The sequence below is a fragment of the Symphodus melops genome, assembly GCF_947650265.1.
Source record: "Symphodus melops genome assembly, chromosome: 1".
Classification (NCBI taxonomy): Eukaryota; Metazoa; Chordata; class Actinopteri; order Labriformes; family Labridae; genus Symphodus; species Symphodus melops.
This window is the reverse complement of record NC_136691.1, coordinates 46,578,260-46,593,739: the sequence shown is the minus strand read 5'-3', so window position 1 is coordinate 46,593,739 and position 15,480 is coordinate 46,578,260. Positions and strand designations below refer to the sequence as shown.

General features: G+C 39.8%; 2 protein-coding genes across 3 annotated transcripts; one reads left to right on the top strand and one right to left on the bottom strand.

Annotated features, from left to right (window-relative positions):
• Positions 1-410: 410 nt before the first annotated feature.
• LOC306835159 (uncharacterized protein) lies at positions 411-10,933 on the bottom strand. Of its 2 annotated transcripts, none has more exons than XM_079361587.1 (23): positions 10,479-10,933; positions 10,255-10,303; positions 9,788-9,936; positions 9,410-9,585; positions 9,206-9,312; positions 8,801-9,125; positions 8,648-8,703; positions 7,980-8,090; positions 7,759-7,840; positions 7,506-7,625; positions 6,805-7,020; positions 6,483-6,719; positions 6,179-6,347; positions 4,350-4,502; positions 3,941-4,053; positions 3,128-3,286; positions 2,729-2,821; positions 2,400-2,507; positions 1,958-2,109; positions 1,672-1,731; positions 1,392-1,459; positions 970-1,125; positions 411-553 (listed from the first exon to the last, which is right to left on the bottom strand). In XM_079361587.1, the coding sequence occupies exons 1-22, from the start codon at positions 10,609-10,611 to the stop codon at positions 1,016-1,018; spliced, it is 2,946 nt and encodes a 981-aa protein (XP_079217713.1). In that variant the 5' UTR covers positions 10,612-10,933; the 3' UTR covers positions 411-553; positions 970-1,015. The 2 variants fall into 2 exon arrangements, with proteins under 2 accessions (XP_079217713.1, XP_079217712.1); XM_079361586.1 differs by having other exon boundaries at positions 1,672-1,734; positions 10,479-10,932.
• A 286-nt stretch (positions 10,934-11,219) lies between these two features.
• Positions 11,220-15,338, top strand: LOC306835177 (cyclin-G2-like). The gene is made up of 8 exons (XM_079361604.1): positions 11,220-11,368; positions 11,913-12,036; positions 12,164-12,301; positions 12,550-12,800; positions 12,943-13,021; positions 13,114-13,212; positions 13,646-13,848; positions 14,500-15,338. The coding sequence occupies exons 2-8, from the start codon at positions 11,914-11,916 to the stop codon at positions 14,609-14,611; spliced, it is 1,005 nt and encodes a 334-aa protein (XP_079217730.1). The 5' UTR covers positions 11,220-11,368; position 11,913; the 3' UTR covers positions 14,612-15,338.
• Positions 15,339-15,480: the final 142 nt, after the last annotated feature.

The window sequence follows — 15,480 nt, the reverse complement described above, 5'->3', positions numbered from 1 at the left end:
ACAAGGTAACCTCGACCGAGGTGCTGGGCTTTGATAACCAACCATCTGCTATAAAACCTCATGACCATACCCGTCCCTTTTTCCTCAAACAAACACGTGGAAGTTGCAGACAGAATGAGGATTAGCAGCAGATGTATGTAACTGCAGTGGTCAAGAGTTATGTAATCCAACATGAGGCTTAAAGAGAGTACATTAAGAGCAGGAGGAATTTCAACAGAGCAGAGTATGGGCTTTTGGATGATCCAGTACTGAGTGTCAGAGTGAGGCACACGTGTTGCTTGTTTAACTCGCACCTAAAGTAAGCTTGAACAGCTGATACAGATATTAAATGATAACAAACTGTTTCTCCTTATCTGCGTCCTGAATAGTATACCATGTAGATTCTTTAAAGTAAAAGACAACTCCCATGCTCGTGAAAAAAAAAAACCTTTATTGTAAATACTGTACATAACACCTGAAACACCTAGTAGACCTGATTGTTGATGTTTGATGAACCTTTCTTTGACAAACTCATGTGGGGAGCCTTTAGGGGTAAAAGTAGAAGTGGAGCTTTCTGAAAGACAAAAAAAAAAGGAAATGCTCAGTGGATAACATTTACACAACATTAAAGAAACAAGTGAATTTGATGCATCAGTGCAGCAAACTTGTATGCAACTGCATTTCTTGACGGCCACAGTTGATAAAAAAAACAAACATTAGTATATCAATCTTTTGAAACTGCCCATCTTTCTAACCTGTACGTGTTTTTCTCTCAATTCACAGTATATAAAATATAAGTAGTCATATACAGGCTATATATTCTTAACAAAAGCCCACAAATGACTCAGTCTGTTTTAACATCGGCCTTTAACCAAGGTGACAGCTAATCGCTTGTGCATGGATTATGTTTTAGTCGTGTTATCCTGACACAATCACACTGTTCTCACAGTGACATCAGAGGCTGTGTAAAACATGATATCCAACACTTACTGACAAGAAAAGCCCATCTATGGTCTGTTGTTCCATGTCGCGTTGGTCACTGTTGGCTGTTTGGATGAGAGGTCAGGAGAGAGTGGACTGGTGACCTGCGGCCCTGTGGGGGGCAAATGTACCCCGCTGCAGTCGCTGGACTCAAAACAGCAAAGTCTAGAGCCAAAATGTTAATCGATATTTGCAGAGATTCACAATTTGCTGTTACATGTTTCTGATTTTATTTTATAGAGATATTTAAGGTAGTGTTCTTAGTCTGTGTATTTTGTAAAGTCAAGTCTTCAATAAAACAGACTTTTAAAAAGGTTGTTTTGTTTGATGTATCCCTTTATCACAGAGCTGGTAATGTGATCTGGTGAATCCTTCACTGACAAAATGAGTGACAGGAAACTGTCATTCTGTTTTTAGCTGTGAAAACTCACTTTCGATGAAGGGTTTGCCGTTGATCTTATTCTCAATCAGTTCAGCCGTCTTCAGGACACGTGCCTCGCTGTGTACAGACGGTGTATGGACAAGCACAAGATACGCATTACAAGACATTACAAAAATCAGCAGAGCCGTGCATGTTGCATGAGGGGTTAAAAGGTCAAATGACTCACAGGGGACAATGATGTGACCAACTCACAGGCTTAAAGAAGGCAAGTCATGTTCAAAGATTCAAACAAAACCATTGGCTTGGTTAGGTTTGGCTTCACTTCCTACCTGCCACAGGTTTTTCTCCTCCATCTCCAAGCAGCTTTTATTTCTTCGTTCTTGTCAGTGCTGCTGTAGGGTGGCAGGGGAATGTTTCAAAAGAGCAGTTAAGAAGTTCTCTTAATAGGATTTCATAGAGAAAGTCGTTAAAAAACATTGCAGTGAATGAAACCAGTCATGGATCCCCGCTCTGCTCTGGGACGTCTCGCTCACTCTGCAACATCACATGATTTTTCAGACGTGACCTGAGCTAGCCTAAGAAATGAGCTGATCCCTGCAGTGTGTGGGAACGTACGGTGGGGTGCGGCGCTCTCTCTCCGGTGCAGACCTCCTCCTGAAGAAGCTGCTGCGGGCCGCGCTGTTTTCTGCGTGTGGTCTGTGGTCCCCCGAAATCACACCTCGGAGCTGTTTGACGAGAGACCCCGACTCCCTGACAGAGCTCTCCTTCTGGTAGTTAGCAAGAGAAAGTCTTAATGTACGTCCTAAGCAACAAGATCTTTTATTATGTTAAAGCATTAAACAACTTCACAGTGTTGCTGCGTTGGTGAAATGATTAACAGTCAGGTTCGTCTTCTTGCCACAGGAATGTAATGATGAGTGTGTTTCTGATTTAAAGGCAGAGCAGATGTGCTGAGCTCGGCTATGTGCTGCCAAATAAACAATGATTCACACATGTGCTTCATTGGCTCAGTCTGTAGGAGATGGACAAGAGTAACAAGGAGAAATGCTAACTTTACCGTTATGTGAGCGTTTGAGGCGTGCTGGGAGGAGGGTGGGGCAGGGACTGCAGAGGGGGACGGGGAGTCCACGTCGGATGGAGACGTTACATTTTGACCTTGAAGCTCCTGCAGGAGAGTCGAAATTAATCTGAGCTCAATGTGTGTTCTTAGGTCTTTTTAAAACTGAAGTCACTTGAGCAGTTTGACGAGATGAAGCCAGTTACATCACTAACAACCTGACCGCACTGCATGCACAATAAATAGGAGTCTCAAACACACTGGATATTGGGTGGATAAGCTTTCTTTCTCTACTTATAAAACAACTCTTTGTATGAAATCAGTTCTACCTTCAGGTCCAAAGCATGTCGGAGTTTTAGGCGGAAAAACTCCTGCTCCTGCTGCTGGATGAAGTCTTGACAATCTGCAAAGCTCTCTGACATCTTCCAGAGACGAGGTACACAACACAAAGACACAGAGAAGGACACGAACAGAAAAGGACTGAGAGAGGGGCTCTTTTTAGAAATCTCTGGATTAAATAAATTATTCCAATAAAAAAATCAAGTTCTTTTTATTGGTGGTTTTTAAATACAGAAATGATTTTTTTGGTACATATTTTGTCATGGTTTCCCTCGTGTTGACTGTTCCTCTAAAAATGACAGTCCTTCACCGTGATATTCACACAGCTCTAAACAGCAGGCATCATGGTGATAATATCATTCATAGTTGAAGGTGTAAATAGCTCCTACCTTGTGGAGGATTGCCTCCAGCTGGCTGATGCGTTCCCTCAGCTGCTTGTCTTTAGAGCAAAGGGCGTCCATCTCACTGCGGAGTTGTCTCTTCTCCTCCCTGATGAAGGTGAGCTCCTGGAGCTGCTGCTGGTGCTGCAGGCCCTGTTGGCGCTTCTCCTGGATAGGACATGGAGAGGATGATGTTGATAAGTGAAAATGTACAGTTATATAGAGTTTATAGATGTTTAAACTGGCCAGGTTAGGAATAATATCCAGTTCACAAAATGTGGGGAATCGTCTTTGGCTTTATCACAGACATCCTGGGTTACAAATAAGGTCATAGAAAATAGAACAATAAAACCTTTCATAGACTATTCAATGTGGCTACTGCAACCTTCTTACTTTATATTGCTTTTAAAACGATGGACAAAGTTGCCGGAGTAGAAACTCAGGATGCATAAAAAAAAAAAAGGTGCTTAAGGATTACTAAAAAGAAAAAAAGACAAGATTGATTACAGCTAGTCTGTTTTTAAAATCACCTGTTGATTCATTTTTACATGAGTCAGGGGGAAACGCACAAGGACAAAATAATCTTTTGTTAATTTCACTGAGCAATGGACCTGAGGGTCAACAGTTGCTTGTCTACTGTTGTGGACGTCTGGTAAAAAGTGATCATTTCTTCTGACAAGTTCGAGAAGATTCCAAGAGCAGAAATACAAAAGACAAAGTTACATTACAAAGTAAGTATAAAAAAAGTCATCAGAACATCAGCTACTCCTGTCAGAAGTGTGAAATGAACCTTGATTAATGCACACAAAGAACATTTTTCACCTGCTGCAGCTTCTCCATAAGCTCCTCTAGATGTTGGATTTTGCTCTGCAGAGAGTCGATCTGCTCTCTCCGGTTTGTGATCTGTTTCTGCATCTCCATGGCTACTTGGAGGCCTGTGGCGGAGACAAGAGCCAAGACACAAAGAGGAGACAGACAGAAACAGGGCAGGAAGGTGATTGGACATGAGAGAGCAGCATGCAAATCATACATCAAGAGGATAAATCTCAGCGCTTTAATCCTGGAAAGGCTTCTCATATCAGTAACAAAGGGCTACATAGATGATATCTCTCAGACTGGAATGCAGCAGATGAGAATCATTTTGTATGCAGGAGTTTCATAGCTTTTCAAAGTAAACCACTGTTAAACTGTTCCATTATTTCTTTTAATCAAATCCTGCAGTAGATCTAACCGTGACCGTCAGCTCCTTCCAGGGTCCTCAGGGTGCTCTTGACCTGGTCTAGCTTGTTCTGGGTGTTCCTCAGCTGACTCTGAAGCTTCAGCACCGCACCCTCGTGCTCCTCACTCTGAGAGATGAAGAGCTGATGCAGCTGCTGATGCTCCTCTGAAATCATGCCCAAACAAACACACGTTAGAGCCTGCAGTGAGAAACATACACTTATTCACACGCACGCACGCACTGGAAGTGAAGGGCTTGGTTGACTGTGAAAACATACCAAACATGGCTTTGTGTTGACTTAAGTCAGCAGGACAAGAAGATCATTTGATTTGGCTGAAAACTGTGACAGCTGATCTCCATGTGTCACTCCAGGTGAAGGGCCGAAAGGCACCACTTTGATCAAAGTTTGCATTCTTATTTAAGAGCTGATGATGTTGGAAAAGTTGGATGTGACATAATAGTTGCCTCTTTTTTCATGAAATGTGAAAATTAAAGAACTGTATGAATGTGTACGTTTCAGAGAAATGGTGCATGAGCCTGATTTTGATACTAAAATCGAGAACAATAGAGGGACCAACAACATGCTCACAGTTAATCCCAAAATATATAATAAATTCAATTGAAAGATACTTTTAAAATATGAGTTGGATAAGAAATATTTATATATTTTAAAACACATATGGGGGATGAACCAATGACTAGTTTTTTTATACAGCACTTGTTCCAAAACAAAAAAATAGAGCTAAAGGAAATCTTTAAAATATATGCCAAATATTGCAGAAGCCCACAAGTGTATGTAGAGCTGCAGCTATCGAATATTTTAGTAATCGAGTATTCTATCGAATATCCCGATCGATTAATCGAGTAATCGAATAAATCATACTTTTGCTTAATTAAGGTTTAACTCGTCTTGGGTCGTCCCTACAAACCTGCTTCTTTGCAGCTACCATGGAAACGCCTGCTTGTTACAGCCAACCACCTCTGCTCTACAGCTGCTGATGATGCTCACCATCTTACTGACAGGGCCCCAAATAAACTTTTTGATTCACTGGTCAAGGCGGCAGGTAGATGAAAAATACAGGCCAAACACGTTTTAATGGCTGAAATAGCAAATACTGGTTTGTGTAGCCTACATCTGTTACAGTACATTTAATTGAGAAAGCATTATGTTCTGTTGAATCAATCACAGAATCAATCATTATGTCAGATAAGGAAATTGAGAAACGTTAAATATATATTTGCTAAATTATTATTCCACAAACAAGTTCTGTCTTGATTTAGCTTTGAAGACATCAGACATTTAATATAATCAGCCTGTATATTGTTAAAAGTGTATCTCTGTCTGCTCCTGCAGCGCGTGCATTCAGCGCGCTCACAGACTACAGAGACCATAGACGCGTCTATGACAGAGACTGTGAGAGGACGTTGCTATCGTTATGTTAGCTGCAAACACGGAGAGAGTGAACGGAGAAAAGCCGACCGTTTGACCGGATCACGTGTTCCCGACGGGGTCGTATGGATCACGGATCAACTGTGTGCGGACTAAAAGTTAAAAGGGGCGTGCCGCTCGTGTGTGTGTGTGTGTGTGTTAGCGCTAAAGTGTGTGTGTGTGTCAGAGAGAGGAGCAGGTAGCTGCAGCTACATTAAACGTGTTTTATACACATAGCAAAGTTTTGATGACGCAAAAAAAACAAAAACTTAACGAAGCCTCGAGGCAGCGAAAATTCCTCGATGAATTTTTGTAATCGAATTATTCGAGTTATTCGAGGAATCGTTTCAGCTCTAAGTGTATGTAATAAAATGAACAAAAAACAGGAAAAATAATTAGAAAACAATATCACCAGTAAGGGTGAGAAACTGTGTGTGCTGGGCTTCCAGCTGGGAGGTGAGCTGTTGTTTCTTCAGAGTCTCCTCTTGAACTCGCCAAGTTTGATCAGCCACAGAGGCCTGAAGCCGCTGTCTCTCCTGCTCTGCAGCAGCCAGGTCTGACTTGCTCTGCTCTACCTCAGCCTGAACGGTGTATGAAAAAAAACATAAGAAAAGAGGAGATCAAATGTGGGAGGTCATTGATTTAGCTGAGTTAAAGGTATGAACGGATATTTCAGTGATTAAACATGCTTCAGTAAAGTCAGCCTCGTTTCTGACCCTGAGCTGTTGAATATCGGCCTTGTGCTGGTTGAGCTGGTTGCTAAGGAGACTGTTCTCCTCATGAAGATTGTCAATGATGCGGCTGTTCTGCGCCGTCATCTGGACACCGCTCTCCACCTGCATCCTTAGAACGTCGATCTTCCTCTCTTGGCTGTCAAGCTGCAGCCTCAGGGTCTCTCTCTCTGAACGTAAGGCTTGGCACTGTTGCTGAGCCTCCTCCAACCTAACGAGGAGCTGGAAGAATCTCTCCGTTTTAATGAACAATTAAAGACTGTCAGGAAGTTCGTGATCAATCAGAGTCTCTTTTGTGCTTTATTACCTGTTGGGATTCTTGCTGCCTGAAATGAAGTTCCTGGGTTTTCTTCTCCAGGAGTTCCTGGTATAACCTCCCCTCCTGGGCCCTCTGCTCCAGCAGGGCCTCTAGGCAGCTTCTCTCCTCCCCACCTTTGATAAGCTGCTCCATGGCCGCCTCCAGCCGTCCTCCCAGGACCTTTACCTCCTCCTGGAGCTCATACTGCTGCTTCTCACCGCACTTCTAGAGGATAAAGCAGGAGGCTCAGTGGGATGATTATACTTACATGGACCTATGAATAATAAACTATGAGCAGTGTGAAGACATATAATCTCACTCCTAAAACTGGCCCTGTCATGCAATTGCTGTGCCCACATTTTTTAAGCCAACACATTTCCCTCGTACAGATGGCCCTTCTGAGAATAGTAAACCAGTGATGCAAACCAGAGCCTCCATCTGAGCCTACAAATCCTCTTTCACTCTTCTCACCAGTGTCTTAAGCTGTTTTACCAGCAGATTACGCACCTCCACTTTTTTACCATTTTACATCAGAACTAGGCCGCATAACCTAAAGCACCAATGGAATGAGATATTTAAAGTTAAATTCCACTTCACAAAGTCTTTTAAATGTCACCCAAAACTTGTAAGAGGACAGTAGTAATAGTAGCAGGGCAATCTATTAAAACAAAACAACTACATTAGTTTTATATTCATGGTTGCTGTAGCACCTTGAGTTGGGAGAGCTGGGACTGAAACTTCTCTGTCTGTTGTAAAGATCGCGCTCTCTCTCTGTGAGACTCCACCAGCTGGGACTGAGCCTGAATGAGCTGCTGTTCCAGACAACAAACCTAAAAATGACAACAATTACAGATGAAAAGACAAAAAAGCTATTTCATCAGTGATGCTTCGACACATTCAAAATCATTAGTGGAACTTCTAACGGCCTGTATGCTCGTGTTGTTATTGTAAATCTTTTCTCACCTTATCTTTATGGCTGCAGAGGGTTGACTGAAGCTCACTCAGCTGACCCTGGTGCACAGATGTCCGTCTCTCTGCAAGTTCTCTATGCAGAGAGGTTAAAAAAAGATTTAACATTAATGCAATGATTCAGAAAATTCAATATTGCCTGATTGTTTTCACCAATGACAGAAAAAAAACAGTCAGATATAACTGACACTGAACAATTTTAGAGAAAAACTTACTTTAGCAGATCCAACTTGGCACTTAGGTTGATGCTGTTGTTTTTTGAAGAGCCCAGTTTGTCAGTCAACAGCACCGCCTCCTGGCCAAGAGATGCAATTACGTCTTCAATTCTAAGGAAAAAGGTCGAGCAGAGTGCTTTAAACACTGGCATGTGGATATATTATTTGACTTTAGGATTGTTCTACTGTATTTCTCATGAAAACTGAAGCATTGCTACTTTCCATAATTATGATCATTATAAATGGACAAGAAATAGAAATACTTCCTCTTGTAATAGACATACAAGATAAAAAAAGTCCATTCAAAACTTCACATCCTTTTTCAGCGATGAACTCACTACTACTAAAATCTCTACTAAATCCAAGTGTGACATAAAATCGTTTTTGAATTAACTGCTATATTAAGAATATACAAAATATTAAGCTGTTCTTTGCAAACTTTCATCATATGATCTTCATTTTTGATTAATCTGACAAGTATCTTTGAATAAAGCACAATGCTAAAAAGGTTCCTGTTCTATCAGACCGTCCTTTGTTTTGTTATTGTTTAAAAAAGCAGCAGATAGTGAGATTCTGTGCAGGAAAAGCAAAGTGATAACAGGTTACGAGAACTTCACCCTGTGATTAATAAAGTATTTCTGATTCTGATCAGTACAGGTACTGATTACCTCTCTTCTTTTTTTTTCGCTCCACTGTTTTCTCCACTCCCCAGATATCTGTGTGACTGTCATAAAACAGAAAAATACATCAGACAAAACAGAAAGAAAAGTGTTTAACTCGTGCACTAAAAATATTCTGTAACAGACTTCTTTCATACTTACTACATAAGTTCCTTCGTGTAGCTCGTGTGTCTCATTTTTTAAAGACTCAGTCCCATCAGTAACAGGTTTTAGGTTTGGTGAATCAGGCGTATCATTGTTAAGACTGGTGACAATATCATGTCCGTTTTGTTTCTGGTGAGATAGCAGTGTGTGGTACATCTCCTTCACATGTCTTTCTAAAGTCTCTACTTTTGTGTTAAGCACCAATGTTTCTTCCTCCGTCTCCTGCAGCTTCTGGTCACCGGCCTTTTTGATGTTTTGGAGCTCCTCCAACATATGCAGCATCTTTTCCATCTGAACAACGTGTGTCCTCGAATCCTTCAACCTAACCAAATAAAAGATCTGTGGGTCAAAGTTATTTAAAACTCTCGTTTGAAAGAAGTCGCATTTTATTAGCATGTTCACCTAAGGTCAGATATGCCGTCCTTCTCCATCTGGACTTTATGCAACTCAGACTGCAGCTTTACAACAGCTGTGTCCACACTGAAGGTCTCTTGTTCAGGAGTCTGTGTCTGGTTCAAATAATACGTTAAAAAGTAAGAATTAGTGATACAACCATTCAAACGACATAACACCAATTATATTTATCTCTGAAATAAAAGTAAGAACCTTGCTGAGCTGTAAGTCACACAGCTGTTGCAGACAGTCATCCATTTCATTTTCAAACAGCTCCTCTCTGGGAGAACAGATTTGTCTTTGGGCCCCTGTTTGGTTTAAGCTTTCCAAGTCACACACTGTGGCATTCTGTTTGGTGGAAAGAAAGGAGGAATCCCTTGCCGAATCATCTGTCAAAAGAGGACATGAATGTGTATTTCTTCAGGGTAAATGATTAGAGAAATATGTCTCTGTGCCTTTCCGTCTGTATACTTAGCTTCAATATCACCTAGATAGGTTAGGTGAATAAAAAGCGAAATGATGATAATGTGTTTCCATCTTTCTTGCTACTAATACAAAAACAGAACGTTGGTAGATGCTTGTTTTACTCACACACATTAAAGCTGTGGTTATGGCAGTTTTGTCCAGGTGAGTTGTAGATGCTATATGTGCATCCAAACCTCTGCAAAGTAAGTTTGGTTGCATTTTCCACCTCTTCTTGAAGCCTCTGGGTTTCCTTGGTGCGCCTATCAAGCTCTGCACTGTTAAAAAAGTTAGGAGAATAGAACAGTATTCATAGTGATTACACAACACTGTGAGTCAGACTTCTTTAAAATATCAAGTAAAACAAAAAACCCAAAGGAGCCTTACCGTGTTGACAGGGGAAAGTGGCAGGCTATATGAAAATTATTCAAGCACGTGATATTTTTTGATATAATTACATTAGAAGATTTTTATCACTCATTTTGATTTCGATTAAGTTAGAAACTATGTTTATATGGTACTGAACTGAAGAATCTGCAATGCAAAATATCAAATAAAGCACACGAAGAATCAATCAACCAAAGTGTTCAGACTACCTCAGTTCATCCAGTGACAGGTTGTGAAATCTTAGTTCGTCTTCTGCTCCTGAGAAAAAATGTGGAAAAAAATATATATATATAATATATATATATATATATATATATATATATGTATATATATATATATATATTTTTTTTTTTTTTTTTTTTTTTTTTTAAGGACGGAGTAATTGAAACAAAAACAAAATAGTCTATAGAAAAAGTAAATGACAGTATCATACCTGTTTTTCCTACTGCTGCTGACTGAGTTGGTTGCGCATGGCTCGACGGAGGAGCTCCAGCTACTAAAACACGTTCACCGTTGTTAAAAAGTCTAAAACTCTGAGGCACAGAGGGCAGAAACTCCGAAGACATGTCTGTTCACATCACTGACATGACTATCGGCGTCGAGAGGTTTTCTTGGAAACCCAAGAGAAGCTAGCTGGTGGATATCGTCAAGTTTTCATCACCATGGAAACAGCATCTGCTGCTAATTCATAGCAATACGTTTGTGCTATTAATAATGTGTGAACTGGCACCTAAAGTTAAGTTAACCGCTGTGTAAAACAGCACGTTAATCTGGACAGTGAGTTAAGTAAAGCTTATTAAGAGTAAATGTAACGTTTGCGCCGACACTTTTAAAATCCTTCTTCAATATCCGCTTTTTTCTACAGTCGACACTCCAGCGTCGCAAACGGTGGCCTGTAGGGTTCAAACATTTACAAAAACGCGCAGCATAGTCAAAAGCAAATGCCTGTCCTGTGCGCGGATAAGTGAACGCTTATGTGTAGATGTAGGCCGTTATATTATAGCAAATAACATTTATTGATCAACGGTAGGAAACCATCCACTTTAACAATTATATCACCTTCAACATGCATTTCAACATGTACTTAACAGTTTGACCCCTACCGGCCACCGTAGTGGATGATGGTCCTTGTAGTTTATAGGCAGATCAAGGGCTGTTTGCTTATTCAGGGCGGACCCTCTATCAAGCACAGACTAATGATATTGTTTTTAACAATTTCCGCCAGTCTAAAATGAAAAAAATGGAAACATGAAGAACTGAGCAGTGTGACCGAGTTTTGCAGCAAATATTATCTCTCGGCTCCACAGCTTCAGGGCACGCAAGGTAAGATTAAATATTTTTTTAATATGCGCTAGCAGTCCGTTAGCTAAGCTAGTTAATCATTAACGTTATGAGTGCTTTATCATAGCGTTATGACTGAAGTGGATGTTTTCTTTCAACCAAGCCTTATGATTCAAGAGCCAAATGAAGAAGTCTATTAATGTATCTCAGACAGTGTTGTGTTTGTAGTGCCCCTCTGAATTTGACCTAGTTTCTGATGGCCACATTAAATCATAATTCATTTGAGCGTATTAAAGATAAGGCATTATTTTATAAATTATCAACATTAAAAATATAAAAATATTGTAACGTTCAATGCTCTGGAAGTCTCTCAGGATGTTTTTTTTTTTTTTTTGTCTTTTCGGAGGTGACAGTATCTTTCAGTGATAACTCTCACCCAGTAGGTGTGGTTTAGGAGGAGAGAAAATCATTCTGCCCCTATCCTCACAGTCTGAAGAACATCTCTTCAGATTTCTTTTTCTGTATGTAGTTGTCCATTTTCTCTGGGTTTGAAATGCAAAACCATTAAAGCTATTTTTTTTTACAGGATGAGGGATCTTTATGCTATTGACAGCTTGCTCTTGAAAGAGTTGAAGTCATGTTGTGCAAAGGAGCACACATTTCTTCCAAAGGAGACTGGCCTGAAGCTGATGGAGTCGGCCTCCGCTGAGGTAACCCACTGACCTTCATTAACACTTTTGGCTGTCAGTGCAGACAGATGTAAGGGCTAACAATACACTCTATATCCAGTGATGTCTTTGTAATATAAAATGTTTTTTTCTTTGTTTTGTTTTGCAGAATCACAGTGGAGTCTCTGCGAAATGCAGAGACACCAGAGTGGAAGAGCTGTGGGGTCTGAACAGTTTCTTTGCTTACAGCACCCAAACCTTTGTTCAAGCTGTCAATTTGCTTGACAGATTCCTCACTATCATGAAGGTAGGACTTTAAGACAAAATACGATAAAATATTGAATTGAGTGTATTTAATTTTGTCTTAATTAAGTAACATTTCTAGATGCAGAGCCTGTAAATAGCATGTAACAAGTTAAATCATGATCTCTTTTTTTAACACCAGTCGACTTCTTTACAAGTCTGATATCAACATGAGAGAAAAAAACATGTCAACAATGACCTTGAATCATGGGATGTTGACTCACACTTATCACTTTTCTGTTATATTCTTAGGTGCAGCCCAAACACTTGCCCTGCATTGGAGTTTGCTGCCTTCACATTGCAGCTAAAATGGTCGAGGAAGAGAACAATGTCTCACCCACTCATGAACTAATTCGCATCAGCCAAAGCAAGTTCACTGTGTCAGACCTGTGTCGCATGGAGAAGATCATTTCAGAGAAGTTGAGTGTAAAGCCTGAACCAGTGACCGCCTTGACCTTCCTCCGCCTCTACTACTCAGCCTTCACATCCCTGTCTGCAGGAAGGTAAACACTTCAATTTCTTTTGTTTAGTTTTGTTGGTTAAACAGGTGCATTGTTCCAGTTTTACATGGAGTTGGGTGAAATCAATTGTGAATTTTGAGGTTTGTACTGGCGGATTACTTTAGGATTCCCTCTATATTTTAAGGGAGGAGATCCCAAGCATTGGGAGACTGGAAGCCCAGCTTAAAGCCTGCTTATGTCGGCTTGTTTTCTCTAAAGCAAAAGTAAGAATTGTTCTCAGGAGACAATTTGACAGCATAGCAGCATTCACTGTGAGCCATGCGGCTATTAAGTCTTTCTGTTTTCTGATCTTCAGCCGTCAGTGCTGGCACTGTCCCTCATTGCTCTGGAGTTTGAAGCCCTCCACTCCACTGCCTTGTTAAAGATTGTCCAGCAATTCCAAAGACACCTAAAGGTAAATGAATCTCATTTTGCTTCTACTGTCAGTCACGATTTTTGTTATTTTTCCAATACAGTGCCCATCATTGGTCTACGATAGTGTGGAGGTCCTATATACATTCTTGATTAATATCTGTTTCTGTTTTATTTAAATTAGTTTGGATTTGTGTTTCTTTCTTTTAAAAAATGTAGTTATTACTACCAGGCTTTCACCCATTACAGCATTTGTGTCCCTGTTTTGATTACACACCACATTTTAAGACTATAATGTTATAATTAAAGGTATTTAAGTCTCCAATGTGACTAAAATGGCTACTTCTTTTTCTTCTTCTTTTCATTTCTCCCAGTCCTGCAGGTCTTACATTTCTCTGCTTTCGGTTTATAATGCTTGTGTTGAAATCCATTCAGTAACCACGAGCATTAGTAAATCTGCTTCCCCTCCTTCACAGATCAGCGAGAGCGAGCTGTTCCACTGGAAAGAACTTGTGGCAAAGTGCATGAGTAAATACTGCTCAACTGAATGTAACAAGCCAGACAACAAAAAGCTTCTCTGGATCGTGTCCAGGAGAACTGCACAGAATCTTCAGGCCAACCACTTCAGTGTACCCGGCCTGCCAACCATTCCTGAAGCGTGCTGGGATGAGAGTGAGAGGTTAATACCACAACATTTCAATTTCTTTCTTTCAAAATTAACCCAAAAAGCTTTTTTTTTTTGTCACTTCCAAAATTTCACCAATTAATCTGAGGATGGTTGATTGCTATATTGAGTCTCATCTGATTGAATTGTAAAGTTATTAAAGCTTGGCCAGTATACCCAGGTATTCTTACAATCATACAAAAGGAAGAGTGTAAGCATGCTGGGAGAAAAGTCACTTCTTGTTTATATAAAATCATTTTTGTTATTTTTTTGCTATCAATGTAGTCCACTGCGATATATTCATTGATATATTGTGTCATGTTGCTATTATGATTCATTTTGATTTAGTTTGCAGCCCTTCTTAAGAGCATGTGAAAGTGTGTCCTTATTGCTGCATATATTCATATACATTAGGCAAAATTGTTGTGGCAGATGTGTGCCGCTCAAGAGAAAGATTGGAAAGACCTGGTCAACCAAAGCAGCCATACAGATCTATAGTGTATGAGCTACAGCCTTCACTTCACAATGCAACTCAACAAACGATTTGAGAGGATTTAGATTCTGTTATTAGTGGAATCTAAACGTGAATACAATTGAACCACATCGAATAAGCAATGCAGACTAATCCTCTAACAGTAGTACGTATTTCCTTTTCGTCTCTGCTAGTGAGGACTCCTGTGAGGAGATGAGCTGTGGAGAAGACAGTCCATGGGGCTCACCAGGAAGTGACGGTGAAGGATGCTTCTTCCCCTCTGCTTTTGTAAACAACAGGAAGTGATGAGTCAATGTTGTTTAAAACATTTTGAATATGTATTTGATCCCCTGAACTCTTACAGATTTCCGATTGTTTCATTGTTACAGTGCAAACATTTGTGTTTCACTTTTTGTACTCTGTGCCAAGTGGAAGTTTTAAAAGTGCCTGCGTTGATTCCATTTATTTCCTTCTTTAAAAAAAACATATCCTAGTTCAAAATAGAAAACTGCAATATCTCGGCAGCTTGATGGAAATGCATCTGAATGTCTTTTTCCAAAATGTTCTCATTTTGTTTGTTTGTGTCTGACTTTGGCACATTCCAGGAAAAACAGCAAAGCACAAGCGAGAGCGAAGCGATGTCAGTCATGAGGTACACTCATTGTTGAATACAGCTAACACACTTGCATATCCTTCATCTTTTTTTAAAAGCAGATTTTATACTCAGACTCATTCATATTTACAGTATTCTGCAAGTGTATGTTATGATCAATACTAAAGAGACAAGGTAGTGTGAAAATACCCAACTGTATATGCATGGATACATGGAAATATGTGATAATGAAGGAATGTTCATGTTTACCAGAATAAGCTTACTGTAAAAAAATATGAAAAAAAATGTACATAACCTGTAAAAAATAAGAAAAAAACATGTTTTGTGAAAGGTACATAATTTGTGTTGTATTTAGATAAAATGTGAAATATGTTGGAAGAATCATAAGTAATCCTTTCAAATAAAAACAAGTACCTTTTATCTACATTTGCTTTTATTTTTTGTTTCAAATCACTTGTTATTTCAAATTGTACATCTGAAGGAATTTGTGTCCTAGACTTCCTTGTTAATTTTACAAATGTCTCAAAACTTATATCATCAGCACAAAGTGTAAATAAAGAGA